This window comes from Magallana gigas, chromosome 4 (genome assembly GCF_963853765.1).
Source record: "Magallana gigas chromosome 4, xbMagGiga1.1, whole genome shotgun sequence".
Taxonomy (NCBI): domain Eukaryota; kingdom Metazoa; phylum Mollusca; class Bivalvia; order Ostreida; family Ostreidae; genus Magallana; species Magallana gigas.
The window spans coordinates 25,312,563-25,327,928 of NC_088856.1; the positions used below are offsets into that span (position 1 = coordinate 25,312,563).

At 37.1% G+C, this 15,366-nt stretch overlaps 1 protein-coding gene across 3 annotated transcripts; it reads left to right on the forward strand.

Moving 5' to 3' along the window:
* Positions 1-1,580: 1,580 nt before the first annotated feature.
* On the forward strand, positions 1,581-14,004 carry LOC117692791 (uncharacterized). 3 transcript variants are annotated; one of them, XM_066081741.1, is made up of 3 exons: positions 1,581-2,155; positions 3,270-4,708; positions 9,413-14,004. In XM_066081741.1, exons 2-3 carry the CDS (start codon positions 3,343-3,345, stop codon positions 11,830-11,832), a joined length of 3,786 nt encoding a protein of 1,261 aa, XP_065937813.1. In that variant the 5' UTR covers positions 1,581-2,155; positions 3,270-3,342; the 3' UTR covers positions 11,833-14,004. The 3 variants fall into 3 exon arrangements, with proteins under 3 accessions (XP_065937813.1, XP_065937812.1, XP_034337724.2); XM_066081740.1 differs by lacking the exon at positions 1,581-2,155 and adding an exon at positions 2,162-2,625; XM_034481833.2 differs by lacking the exon at positions 1,581-2,155 and having other exon boundaries at positions 3,174-4,708.
* The last annotated feature ends 1,362 nt before the right edge of the window (positions 14,005-15,366 follow it).

The following is a 15,366-nucleotide window of genomic DNA, read 5'->3' on the forward strand; positions in this document are numbered from 1 at the left end:
GAGCAATACTCTCTCAAAAATTCTTTGACGTTCGTTGATACCTAAATAAAACTATAAGTTGATAATGATGCAAGGTATGTGTAATTCTTGCTGCGCTCGCCAGAACGGTAGCACCGTAAAACATATTAGAACCAAAATAAACACTGTCAACAAAGTGTAAAGTTGTGTCTTTATTCAATAGTGTGTATCGGGTGAATCTAGAATGGTGAATCGATCTAGAGTGGGTTTCCCATCGGCACTGGCATAACTCCTCATTTGTGATTTTAAATAGTCATTCTGTTTTTGTTGTAATTTTAACTTTGAGGTGAAAATAAGCTATTAGAAGACCGATGTGACCGTTTTCTAGGAATCGTGTCTTCTCGGGCCTTTCCGGCATGTTCGGAAAACGTTTCCGAAGTTATTTTCCGAGCTTAAAGCTGACATGAATTCATAAATATGCATTATTTTCCATTTATCATAATCTCCGAATACCGCCATATTAGTTGTCGATCTCTATTGTTACGCTTAGAGCTACAAACCCCTATACATGTATAAATGGAAGGCTGGTGTCACTAGTCATCTTCATCGCGTTCTGATGATCCGGTATTTTATTCACCCGAAAACGTTGGACGAAAAGACATTGGCGGATCCAGAGGGGGGGGTTCCGGGGGTCGGAACCCCCCCTTTCTCTGGAACATATGAATTTTTTTGAAAACGTTTAGTGCCTATTTAAAGACAATTTTCCCATTTATAATAGAAATACTGTAATTATCTCAAAGAAATGTTTTTAAAATTGCTTATTTAAAGAATTTCGTACTGCGTCCCATAATTTTGTTCTTATGTGAAAAAACCCTATCGATTTTTTATCGAAATAAAGTACATTGTATCCCCCTTCAGCATCCCGTGTTTACTACACCGAGTAAACATGTGGAAAATTAAAGAAAAAAACCCATAATATTCAGCAGTATCGCTAAAAAACACAGATTTATAATAACATATACACTTTATTTTCTACTCATTTCTTTTAAAACAAAATTATTATAGTTCATACAGTTTTGAACTGACAAGCCATCGAGTAAAACGACGATCAAATATGAGTACACGCATTCGCTTTCAAATTTATTGTTTAGTTAATAAACTTAAGTATTTATAATAGATGAGTTTTACTTCGTTTCAAAGGAAAAATACAAAGAAAATTACATGACCCGCTTACGCGGGTTATGCTATTTTTCTGGAATGCTGACTACCTTCATACCCACATGAAACACAAAAGAAAGCCTTTTTTGTTTTGTTTCCAAAAGTCGGAAATTCTGTTACAAAAATACCGTATAAAGGGTTTACATGTAAACCATTATGAAAATGCCCAACTTTTCAAAACTTTTCTAAATATGATCGCATCTGTACTTGTGCCGAATGATGTAGCGCACCCGGCCATTACAGGGGTCACATCAAGTTCCCTGGGACGACAATTGCTTTTACCATTGTATTACACACATACCATCTATTCAGCACATAAATTATCCCCATTTTTTGTTATATCCTATCATTTAGACCTTTATTTAAGAAGGCAATCGATAGAACTCAAAATCGATAAATATATCATCAGGTCTCATTGACCCTCTGATATTATTTTTATTATATATAATTTTAATGTAATATATCATTTCTCAAACTTATTCAAAAACAGTTCTTTTTGGTTAAATGCTTTTTACTACTTTTAATTACTACAATTCGTGACTAAGTCTCTGTTTAACTTGTGTCAAGCATTAACAATATCTTTTATTCTATAAATTAGACACGATAAGAAGTTAGGTACATATTAACACCATTCGATGCCACGAGGAATTTTGGATAATTTGCCAACAAACAACTTTTACATAATCACATGACAATCAATTAAGAAAGCCTTTTGATGTCCCCTTTACTCAATTACTGTCAGGATTACGGATTAGCGCTGCTTTTGTTTAGGCCACGCTACATCCCTTCTTTCGGGTATGAGGCCCCCGACAGGGAAATTATTGTGTTTTCTTTTTAACTTTAATATTGTACACCTATCGTGTACCCTACCTTGACCAAGAGGAATTTTTGTATCAAAGCCCAGCGCGTCACTTTTGCTGGACGCTTCCTCAATAAAAGACGTTTTCTTCACATTTGAACTCTTGGTCATATTTTACAGGTAGGCAATATTTTACTTACTTTTTAATTATTTTTGTATTGTACGTTTTTATGATCTCAGGTTTATGTGTTCAATTTTACTTAATTTGTATAACACATCAATATAAGTTTGTACTTTATTTTATGTGATTTTTCTTTGTTCTTGTTGCATGTAGATTAGTCATTTACATAGATCCCATTGTATGCTGTTGAAATGCGTAAATGTACAAAAGTAATTTAATATCGATTGAAAAATTATCTCATTTGAAAATCTAAAATTACTTTGGGTAGATTTATCTCAATATTTGAATTACTCTTTTTATTATTTTTATGCAACACTTTTCCGGAAATTTATGTGTCACATGACCAGTTCTAAATTTAGTCTCGGCTTTGTTTACATGAGTTCGCTTCCGCCCGAATTGAAAATGTCATGACTTAAGGAAAACATTGTTAATCTGCATAATACATTTGATAACTAAATGGCATAAAGATGTAAGTTGATAATTACATATTTTTACTGTAATTCGTTTAGGGATTTATTGTCATTTCATACTTTATGATTCTGATTGAGGGTTTTTATGACAATAGACATGTACAGTGATGCTGTGTGTGTTTTCATTAAGCATTAATGATTTCAATTCTTTTATTTGTTTTAACTTCATAAGTGAAAGTCCAGAATCAAAATCTATTTCATCTTTATTCAAACATATCTTTCGATTCAAATCATGAATTTAAATTGAGTACATGTAGTTTGAAATTATGCAAATAAGACCATATGCTTATGTCTACTCCTTCATAATTTGTGTACCTTATCATGGCCAAGTGAAGTTCTCTACCGTTAAAGTTAATTCTCCCCACTTAAGTTAATCTTCCCATTTGATTATAAGCATTTATACATGTACTTGATGTGGTTTTTGTACTTTTGTTTATTTTTATTGATGTTTGCACATGTAAGTCATATGATTAATTTTACATAATGTGGTCATTGATATTTTATATTATCTGTTGCACTATTTTATATGTGCAAAGACTCATTGTTTATAATCTTATGATTTATATGTCATGAGACTTTTGCTGGACGCTTCCTCAATAAAAGACGTTTTCTTCACATTTGAACTCTTGGTCATATTTTACAGGTCAACTTTGATTATATATTTAAACCCCAAATTCCATGATGACAAGTTGGTGGATGTTTCCTCAAAGATCCCAATGAAGAGCAGACCAATAAACTACATGTACAACTTGAGAGATAGACAACAAAAAGATCAATCTTCTGACTCACAACAATCTAGCTCAAATCAACCTACCAATTCCAGTGAAAGCCAAATACCAAGTGAAGAGCATAATATACTAGGAAGTGAAAACAACACATCCAAGGAACACAATACAGAAAACTCTACAACCTCAAGTGAAAATACCTCATCCGAGGAACACAATACAGAAAACTCTACAACCTCAAGTGAAAATACCACATCTGAGGAACACAATACAGAAAACTCTACAGCCTCAAGTGAAAATACCACACCTGAGGAACACAATACAGAAAACTCTACAACCTCAAGTGAAAATACTACATCCGAGGAACAAAATACTGAAAACTCTGCAACTTCAAGTGATAACAATCCATCCTTGGAACAAAATACAGAAAACGCTGCAGCCTCAGGTGTAAACAACACATCCCACGAACAAACTACAGAAAACGTTACTGAAAATCACATAGAAAACAGTGAAAGAATTATTCTCAATATGGCCACTGGAATAAATTTAAAGAAGTTTAGTGGTAGTGAAAATGTCCACTTGTGGCTGTCCCACTTAGACAGTTGGCAGAAATTTCACAACGTGACAGACGGTGCAGCACTTTTAGCAATTGGATGCAGTTTAGAAGGCCAAGCTGAAACCTGGCTACAAACATTGTCACCACGACAGAGAAACAATTTAACCGAGTTCAAAGAGTGCCTAAAAAACCAATTCGCCCCTCAAGAAACAAACTTTACCCTCTTGTCCATAAGACAACAAGCAGGAGAAACTGCTGATGTGTACTTGTCTAGGGCAGAGAAAACCGCCCTTGGCCATGATTTGCCAGAGATATACAAGGTCCAATTCGCCATCCAAGGACTGGAGAACCAGGTGAAGGCAAAGGTTATATCCAAAGAGCCGAAAACATTTCAGGAACTACGCCATGCAGTGTCCCTAGCTAAAGCACAACTAGAATGCAACACCACAGAAGACATGAACAATTTAACCCTGGTAGCATTAGCTGCTCAGCTGAAGGACTCCTTGAAAGCTGAAATTAGTGCCTTAACACAGAGTACTTGTCAATCAAAGAACGGTCAGCCAGAACCATGGAGCAAACCACCCAACCCCCATCCTCAGTGGCAGCAATTCGCACCCCCACCACCCGGATACAGTGTGCCAGTGTGCCAAACAAACTTTGCAGTGCCACCTACCTCCTATCAACAGCAGCCCCCAGTGCAACCCCAGGTCCAGCCATCAGCTCAGCAGTGGCCCCAAGCAACCAACAATGAACCCCAAGTGAGACAGTACCAGAGAGCAAGTCGAGTGTGCAAGGGATGTGGTAAGTTTTGTTACCCTAGATCTACTTGCCCTGCTTTTAATGTAAAGTGTTTAAGATGTTTCAGATGGCGTCATTTTGCTTCAGTGTGTCAAACCCCACAAGCACAAACTCCACACATGCCTAACACACAATCACACAACCATCCCTCAATGTCACACCACAATTCATCATACTAGGGAAACGCGCCTATCCTTTCCAAGGATAGGCACCAAACTAACAGCATTGTAGCATCCTCACTAAAAACTCAGTGTATGCATAGTAGGCATAGATCGACTAACACTTGCCGTCCGATCAGTCCCTCTAACCAAGCCCCCCACTCCTCATTAAAACCTACCCCATCTCCCAAACCCAAGCCCAGTAGTACACCCAAATCTCACAGCTCGGTTAATTTGATTATGCCTATCATGAAAAACACTGTTAGTGTTGATATCTATGATACTCCCATGCGTGCATTGGTTGATACAGGTGCATCTATCTCATGTATTACATCCTCTCTTGTGACTAGGTTAGGGATAGACAAGAGTTCAATTCAATCAACTAATGCAACTGATGCGGTCGCTGTTGGCGGTGAAGTTCATCGCAGTCTTGGTGTTCTATCCTTGCCAATTTCTTTTGATGGTTTTGTTTTTACACATGATTTTCAGGTTTATGACAAATTCCATCAACCTCTTATTTTGGGCTTAGATTTTTTAAGAGCAAATGATGCTGTTCTTAGCATTGCACAGAACACTCTCTCTCTTAAGGACCCTATTTCTAACCATGTCCTTGCAATTGACGTTAATTCAGGTCTTGCTAGAGTTTGTCAAACAGTCACTGTCAACCCAGGGTGTGTCATGGCAATTGAGGTATTTATCTCAAGTTCATTAAAAGGTGCTCATGTTCTGTTGGAACCTTCACAACAACTTCCCAAGTTAGGCCTTGCAGGAGCCAAATGCTTAGTTGATACCCTAAACAACGAGATTCATTATATGCAAGTCATCAATCCTACAACTGACCCAATTACTTTGTCAGCAAATACATGCATTGCATCTGCCACAGTTGTTAATCCTGATACTGTACTATCTCTAGACAACCCAAAACCATCCAATACAGACTCTGATCCCAAACCACCACAAGGTTGTCCAATAGATTTTGATCTTTCTGACTCTAATCTTAATCCCACACAAAAACAGATTCTTCTAGCTTTTCTCAACAAACATAGATCTGTTTTTGCAACAGAATTATCAGAATTAGGCAACTGTGCTGTTCAATCCCATCGCATAGAAACTGGTGATGCATTTCCTGTCCGACAGCGATTTTATCGACAGTCCCCAGAAGTAAATGCTGAGATGAATAGACAACTAGAGGAGATGTTAGAAGCCAATATCATTGAAGAGTCAACATCTATGTGGCAAAGTCCAGTTGTCATGGTTAAAAAGAAAAATGGCCAACTACGTTTTGCGATAGATTATAGAAAGCTAAACTCTGTCACAAAACAATACACATTTCCCTTACCTCGTTTGGAAGATGTTTTTGACACAATTGGCATTTCTAAAGCACAGATATTTTCTACTCTAGACTTAGCTTCTGGTTTTTGGCAAATACCCATGGATCCTGAAACTGCCCACAAATCAGCATTCGTTACCCCTACTGGAGTGTATCAGTGGAAACGTATGCCCTTTGGCCTTGTCAATGCCCCAGCTAGCTTTCAGGCACTTATGACCCAAGTACTTAGGGGTCTTAACTGGAAAACCTGTCTTGTCTATGTAGATGATATTCTTGTCTTCTCTAGCTCCTTTGAACAACACCTTCAGCATTTGGATCAAATCTTTTCTCGCCTTAGTTCAGCAGGTCTTACATTGAAACCTACCAAATGCTCTTTTGCTCAACGCCAAGTGCAGTATCTTGGTCATGTCATTACCAAAGATGGAGTCCAAGTGGATGTTTCTAAGACAGATGCTGTGAAGTCATTCCCAACACCAAAATGTACAAAAGATGTCCGATCTTTTCTTGGCCTATGTAACTACTATCGAAAATTTATTCATGACTACAGTACCATCATAGGACCATTAACAGCATTACTGAGAAAAGACAACAAATTCAAATGGTGTGATGAATGTCAAACAGCCTTCGATCTACTGAAAACAGCTCTCACATCGCCACCTGTTTTAGCATATCCAGACAACTCCAAACCATTCATCCTTACTACTGATGCATCTGGAACAGCATTAGGGTTTATTCTTGGACAATTTGATGACAACGGAAAAGAGCGTGTAATTGCATTTGGTGGACGATCCCTCAACAAACATGAAAGAAACTACACCATATCAGAACGCGAATGTTTGGCCATTATTGAAGGTATTAAGAATTACCATGTTTATCTCGCTAGCAAACCATTCACAGTGTACACTGACCACTCAGCTCTTAAATGGCTACAGACTGTCAAGCATGATACAGGCAGACTCGCTCGTTGGTCCATCCTCTTACAGGGCTACAACTTCAATGTAATCCACAAGAAAGGCAAGAAAAATGGAGTAGCTGATGCCCTCTCCAGAAGAAACTACCCACAACCACCCAAGAAAGCTGAAGAACCAGAGGATGTCATACCCAGTACTGCTACAGTATCCGTCCTCTCTACTCCATCTGAACACAATCAAGCGACTTTCTTCTATAAAAATGAAAACTGTGGATCTCAGCAATCTAAACACCAAACACAATCAAACGTATGCACCATTGACGAATCTACAGAAATTGGTCAGCTTCAAAGCCAGTGTCCAGACTTTGGTCCCTTACATGCTTACTTTACAGATGGAGCTGTTCCGTCAACAAAACAAGAGCGTGACAAACTTATCTCAGAGAGCAAACATTATGTTTTCTTAGACCATACACTATACCATTTTTACGAACCTCGCTCAAAGAAAATAGCTCAATGTCAACCAATCTTAAAACAGTTAGCCGTACCACGTTGTCTAAGAGAAGATGTTCTGAGATCCTACCATGACAGTCTAGCAGGAGGAGCACATCTTGGCCTTGACAGAACATATCGAGCAATTCAACTGAAGTACTATTGGCCCAAGATGTACCAAAATGTTGCCGACTATATTCGCTCCTGTGATACATGCCAGCATGCCAAGAAACAAACCACTTTACCACGCGCTCCCCTCGTCAATATGCCAGTTGAGGACACTTTCCTACGTCTCCATATGGATATCTTGGGACCACTTACCACATCAAAACAAGGCCACAAATACATCCTACTGGTCGTGGACTCATTCAGCAAATTTCCAGAAGCATTTCCATTAAAAACTCAAGAATCAAAAGAAATAGCTGAAGTTCTCTTCGCAGAAATATTTGCAAGATATGGAGCACCACGTGTGATTGTGAGTGATAGAGGACAGAACTTTCTGAGCAAACTTGTTACGGCAGTGTGTGAAATATTCCAAGTCACCAGACATTTTACTAGTGCCTACCACCCTCAGACAAATGCAGCTTGCGAAAGAATGAACAGTACCATTGCCCAGTGCCTCCGCACCTACATCAATCCTGAACAAACAAACTGGAACAAACTCCTTCCAGGAGTTATGATGGCCTTGAGGATGAGTCCTTCTACACAAGCATCTGATCTGTCACCATACCATCTTGTCTTTGGGAAAGAAATGAACCTACCATTTGATACTTCACTAATTCCCAAAAATGGACTCAATAAGGATGCAAAAACTCATGTAAGTGATCTCATGTCTCACCTTAAAATCGTGAAGAATATCGCAACCAAAAACATCCAAAAAGCCCAACAGAAACAGAAACAGCAGTATGACAAAAAAACTCAAGTTCGAGAGTTTCGTGTAGGACAATATGTACTGCTTCACACAACAAAAGTTCCTCAAGGATTGTCACCTAAATTAACCAGCCCATGGGAAGGTCCCTTCTATGTGTGTAGAGTTGGTCCAAACAACACCTACAAAGTGCGCAGATGCTCCAACAACAAGGAACTGAAATCCTTCATTCATGTGAACAGACTCAAACCCTACAATGACCCAGATCATCGTCCAAGTTTTGACCCACCTCGTCCAGATGAACCCATTGATGATGCCCATTATCCCCCAGACCCTGTAATCCCGCAACCTCCAGATGCACCAATTGATGCTACTCATCAACCCCCAGAAACTGCACCCGTGCAACAAACCATACAAGTACAACAGGAGCCAAAGTTACCTCCTACTCAAACTGCTGACAATCCAGCACCTTACCCGCAGCGTTTACGTGCTCAATGTTCATCAGACTCCTCAGTACAGACACAGGACGTCTCTGATAAAACTTATTTTGTTGACAAACTACTGCGCTACAAGTTTGTCAAAGGCAAGAAGCTATTCCGAGTCAAATGGCTAGGATACGGCGAACGAACATGGGAACCTGAAGAAAATCTTCCTCCCTGTATGGTTCGCAAGTTTCATATTACCAAAACACAACAGGGTTCGGCCCGCAAGAAGAGGACAAAACTGACTTGTTTTAAGTAGATGAACAATTAAGCCCTAGTTCTATCCTGTACCTGCCCTTTCCTATAATTCTACCTCTAACTATGCTCTCTGAGCCCCTCATCATGTATCATTGTTAATATCTCAATATATTGCTCAAAAGTTGTTATTTGTTATTTTGACTGTTTGATATTAACAATGAATACATGACCCTTTTTTTTTTTCCCCTAATCTTCCTCACTTCCTTCCCTAGGTACCCCAGGACTTCCGCCTACATTGTTCCTCATTTGTCTTGTCTCCCTTCTTGGAGTTGTGCCTACTGGTAATGCTGCCACATACCAACGTTTAAATTATGGCGTCCTATTTGAGCAACAACAACAGCTTTATCTTGGACAGGAGTATTGGTCGCATACTTTCCAAATTCCCCTGCCCAAGAAAGTGTATTTACACAGAGAGCTGTATTGCAACAACGCCCCTCATTGTAAGTACGGCAAACATGTGATCAAAACACTCAATGCACTGCGGACCCAAACCATGGCAAACCTAAATGCTACCGTACATGATATTCACATGCTGATTCCACAAAGTCACCTTCCAAGACCTAAATCCTTCATCGGCTCATCTAGATCTAGATCCAAGCGCGGCATTTTTGACTTTGTAGGACAAATTTCAAAATCCCTTTTTGGAACAGCAACTTCTGATGATATAGCTACATTGCAACGACACATGCAAACTCTAAACAGAAACAATGCCCAAATTGCTCACACCATGGCCATTCAAGAGAAACATCTTTCTTCTTTTATATCTACTGTTGATGCCAGGTTTAATAATATAGTAAGTGCGGTAAAGAAAAATCATCAAGACACAGTAGCTCTCACAGACCTTTTACACAGCTCAGTTGACTCTGTAGAACATGAGTTTATATTATTAGAACAGCTCATCATGAAACAAACGAATGCATCAGCTCATTTACAACAGGCTTTAGATCGTGTCAAACTCAGCATACATGAACTCATCAAAGGAAAACTCTCACCTTATTTGATCACCCCTCAGGCAATAACATCGTCCCTTCACCAGATCCAAAGCATTATGGACAAAAAGTATCCCCAGTTTACTATAATTCATAAAGATCCCCTTTACTATTTTACATATGGTGATTTCTTGTATGCAAGAGTTCATTCCACCTTGTTTCTGACACTCAAAGTTCCCATCTCTCCATTTAAACAACCATTGTTATTGTATAATATTTACTCATTTCCTGTTCCAATTAATTCATCTACTTCGCATGCCACAAAACTCAAGGATGTACCCCAGTATTTCGCACATACACATGACAATCAACATTTCACAGTGATAACTTCTCACCAGATATCTAAATGCATTGGAACTTCAATGCTATTTTGCTCATTTCATTTAGCACTCACATCATCTGCATCACCCTCGTGCATTTCAGCATTATTCTACAATCAAAAGGAATCGGTTCACTTTTTATGTGACTTTCGCTTTCTAACCAATGAAATCAAACCAAATATTGTAGAGTTATCTCCCTCTAACACTCTTATGTACCAAACCCCTATGGTTGCTCTTGACTGCCCTTCTGGTCAACGAATTATCAAAGGATGTCCCTTTTGTGTCATGCAGTTACCTTGCCTCTGCTCAGTAACATCAGGTACCCTGTTCTTACCCCCCAGGATGGGTTCATGCAACAATAACTCGCAGTCAGTTACTGTCCTTCACCCAGTCAACCTCGCACTCATCCAAGAATTTTTTGATCCTAAATCTCATTCAACTATCTTTGGTGATACAACATTTCAACAATATCTTGATCTCAAAGTTCCAAATTTCAAAATTTTCAATCATTCATTTTCTCATTTTGTGGCTGCTGATCAAAAACAACACTTAAATTTAAAGAAAATGGCAAAATTAGCACAAAAAGATGCAACAGTGTTTCAATCTTTGGCAGAATCCATGTTAGATGGTCAAATTGACTTTGCTGTGACCTCTTTCCCTGACACTAGTGGTACCATTGCACTAATCGCTTCTGCCCTCGTTCTCATTTGCATGATTTATTGCATTTGGTCTTTCTTTAAAATTAGAAAACTGACAACTATTATTACACTTACACAACTTCCTAACTCTGCTAAAGCTTTACCTACCCCTCACCCTGATTTATTATCCTTATATTCTAACCCTTCCCAAACTGACAACCAAGTAACAACTCTTCAAAATGTTTACACCTCGTTCACATCTCCTTGGCCCTATGTTACACTGTCTGTCCTAACAACACTGCTTATTTGCTTTTATCTGCACAAACTGTGGAAAAAGTTTAAACGCACGCACAAAACCACTCTTCACTTAGAAATCACAACAGGAACTGAATGCATGCTCTTTCCAATCACTACTCTTCCACTTTGTCCAGACAACTGGAACATAACCCCACCACAGGTCATCAACAACATCATACTTCGAAGAACATACCTCGGCTGGGCTAATTTCACAATCAATGCATCAGATCTCACCATACAAAACAAACATACCAACACCATACTCAACATACCAAACACATTCCGACTTTCACCACTTAAAGCACTGAGACTACGTCGTCTGTTACAACAACCATATACTGCATACTACCTTTTGTCCCATCATCAGTATTATCAATTGCTTCAGTAAAAATTTAATTAGAAATTCCTATGTAGATCTAGGTTATCAAAACTTGCCATTGGTATGAGAGTTGCATACCGAGTCTGATTTGTTCTTAACAGTGTTTATATTGTGTTTTGGTAAATTTTTACCATAATGATTGATGCATATGTATCACTTCCATTGTACTTAGTACATGTATTTACATGTACTCACATGTCTATGAGTTTCTACATGTACTTTTGTATATATAATTACATCTTGCTAATTAACCAAGATATTCTACCAGATTTTTGTGTTTGACATTGATTGCAATGATCTCTAATTTCAATATTTCATATCATGTTTTCCTTATACATTTTTTATTTTATTCAACAATGTTTGTATTAGAGTACCTAGTTTAGTTATTTTTCTTTAGGGTAGTATTTTCCTACATTTTAGGATGTCAACACTAGTTTTTGTTGATTTTATATTTTTTTGTTTTGTATGCATACAATTTTTTTATCTTCGGGGACAAAGATTTCCGAACCAGGAGGGATTTATCATCAGGTCTCATTGACCCTCTGATATTATTTTTATTATATATAATTTTAATGTAATATATCATTTCTCAAACTTATTCAAAAACAGTTCTTTTTGGTTAAATGCTTTTTACTACTTTTAATTACTACAATTCGTGACTAAGTCTCTGTTTAACTTGTGTCAAGCATTAACAATATCTTTTATTCTATAAATTAGACACGATAAGAAGTTAGGTACATATTAACACCATTCGATGCCACGAGGAATTTTGGATAATTTGCCAACAAACAACTTTTACATAATCACATGACAATCAATTAAGAAAGCCTTTTGATGTCCCCTTTACTCAATTACTGTCAGGATTACGGATTAGCGCTGCTTTTGTTTAGGCCACGCTACATCCCTTCTTTCGGGTATGAGGCCCCCGACAGGGAAATTATTGTGTTTTCTTTTTAACTTTAATATTGTACACCTATCGTGTACCCTACCTTGACCAAGAGGAATTTTTGTATCAAAGCCCAGCGCGTCACTTTTGCTGGACGCTTCCTCAATAAAAGACGTTTTCTTCACATTTGAACTCTTGGTCATATTTTACAGGTAGGCAATATTTTACTTACTTTTTAATTATTTTTGTATTGTACGTTTTTATGATCTCAGGTTTATGTGTTCAATTTTACTTAATTTGTATAACACATCAATATAAGTTTGTACTTTATTTTATGTGATTTTTCTTTGTTCTTGTTGCATGTAGATTAGTCATTTACATAGATCCCATTGTATGCTGTTGAAATGCGTAAATGTACAAAAGTAATTTAATATCGATTGAAAAATTATCTCATTTGAAAATCTAAAATTACTTTGGGTAGATTTATCTCAATATTTGAATTACTCTTTTTATTATTTTTATGCAACACTTTTCCTGGAAATTTATGTGTCACATGACCAGTTCTAAATTTAGTCTCGGCTTTGTTTACATGAGTTCGCTTCCGCCCGAATTGAAAATGTCATGACTTAAGGAAAACATTGTTAATCTGCATAATACATTTGATAACTAAATGGCATAAAGATGTAAGTTGATAATTACATATTTTTACTGTAATTCGTTTAGGGATTTATTGTCATTTCATACTTTATGATTCTGATTGAGGGTTTTTATGACAATAGACATGTACAGTGATGCTGTGTGTGTTTTCATTAAGCATTAATGATTTCAATTCTTTTATTTGTTTTAACTTCATAAGTGAAAGTCCAGAATCAAAATCTATTTCATCTTTATTCAAACATATCTTTCGATTCAAATCATGAATTTAAATTGAGTACATGTAGTTTGAAATTATGCAAATAAGACCCTATGCTTATGTCTACTCCTTCATAATTTGTGTACCTTATCATGGCCAAGTGAAGTTCTCTACCGTTAAAGTTAATTCTCCCCACTTAAGTTAATCTTCCCATTTGATTATAAGCATTTATACTTGATGTGGTTTTTGTACTTTTGTTTATTTTTATTGATGTTTGCACATGTAAGTCATATGATTAATTTTACATAATGTGGTCATTGATATTTTATATTATCTGTTGCACTATTTTATATGTGCAAAGACTCATTGTTTATAATCTTATGATTTATATGTCATGAGACTTTTGCTGGACGCTTCCTCAATAAAAGACGTTTTCTTCACATTTGAACTCTTGGTCATATTTTACAGGTCAACTTTGATTATATATTTAAACCCCATATTCCATGATGACAAATAGTTCAGAATTTAAAAACATCAAAGATATAAAAAAATTACCAAAATATCAATTTTTGTAATAGTTTGTCGTAATTAGTCTGATTTATTTTTTGCTTCTTAGTGTTTCACTTTCTCATGCTGGAGACTTGGGTTTCTTGTGGCTAGATAGTATGCAAATCTTCCTTACCTAAACCAAATCGGCAAAAACGCTCAATAATGCCGTGCACTCTGCTGTTGAAATAGATGTGAAATAGATAGTAATGAGATAAATGTTTATAAAATACAGTTGTATACGCACGGAAAACGTTCAAAAAGTCCTTGTTTATTGACAAATGATGAATTTTGCACATTTTGGTTTTCATCAAATGGAACGGTTACCCCCCCCCCCCCCCCTTTTCCAAATTGCTGGATCCGGCTCTGAAAGACTTATAGAAACGAGTTTTGAATAAAAATTAGATGACAACCTCTGCACTGGTAAGGAGTATCAAATGAATGACGAAACGGAACAGATCGACAGGCACACAAATTTCAGAAATTCTTGTAATTGTTTTCCTGTGTCTGTTTCAACATCGCACAAACCACACACTGTGGCAGATCGTGAACTGACCGCATGGATTTTAGAATTGATGTTGCTACTCCTGGATTAATACTATCATTAATCTATTAATATGTTGGATGTACATCTAGTGCCGCCATGGTCTTCAAAATGATGCATACGTTATGCACTCTGTAAGAGCGAAACCCGTGTTCGAAGTGCATGCGAAGCAAGGCAGTCCTATCGGTGCCAGATAATACGTATACATTGGAAATTTTTTTAAAGAATAATCACATTTTATGTTTCATTTAATGTGATTTCCTTTATTCTATTCTTACAAACATTTTACTACAATGTGTTGTTCGCTCATTTAGAGTTCCGTGCATCTCTCTCTTTCTCTCTCTCTCTCTCTCTCTCTCTCTCTCTCTCTCTCTCTCTCTCTCTCTCTCTCTCTCTCTCTCTCTCTCTCTCTCTCTCTCTCTCTCTCTCTCTTTCTCTCTCTCTCTCGAAAATTCTTTGATGTCAGTTGATTATTGTCAAAATATCACTTAGATGCAAGGTATGTGTAATTTTTGCTGCGCTCGCCAGAACGCACCATAAAACTTATCAATTTTAGAAATGACTTGGCATAAGAAATACTGTTATATATACTTTTTGGCATTTATGTAGAGGTTAAACAACCAAACACAAAACTTCAGATTATCTGTAGATGGTTAAAACGAAATTGACAAGGTGCAATTTATAAACAGAAGTATTCCAAGAATGTCCTAGAAT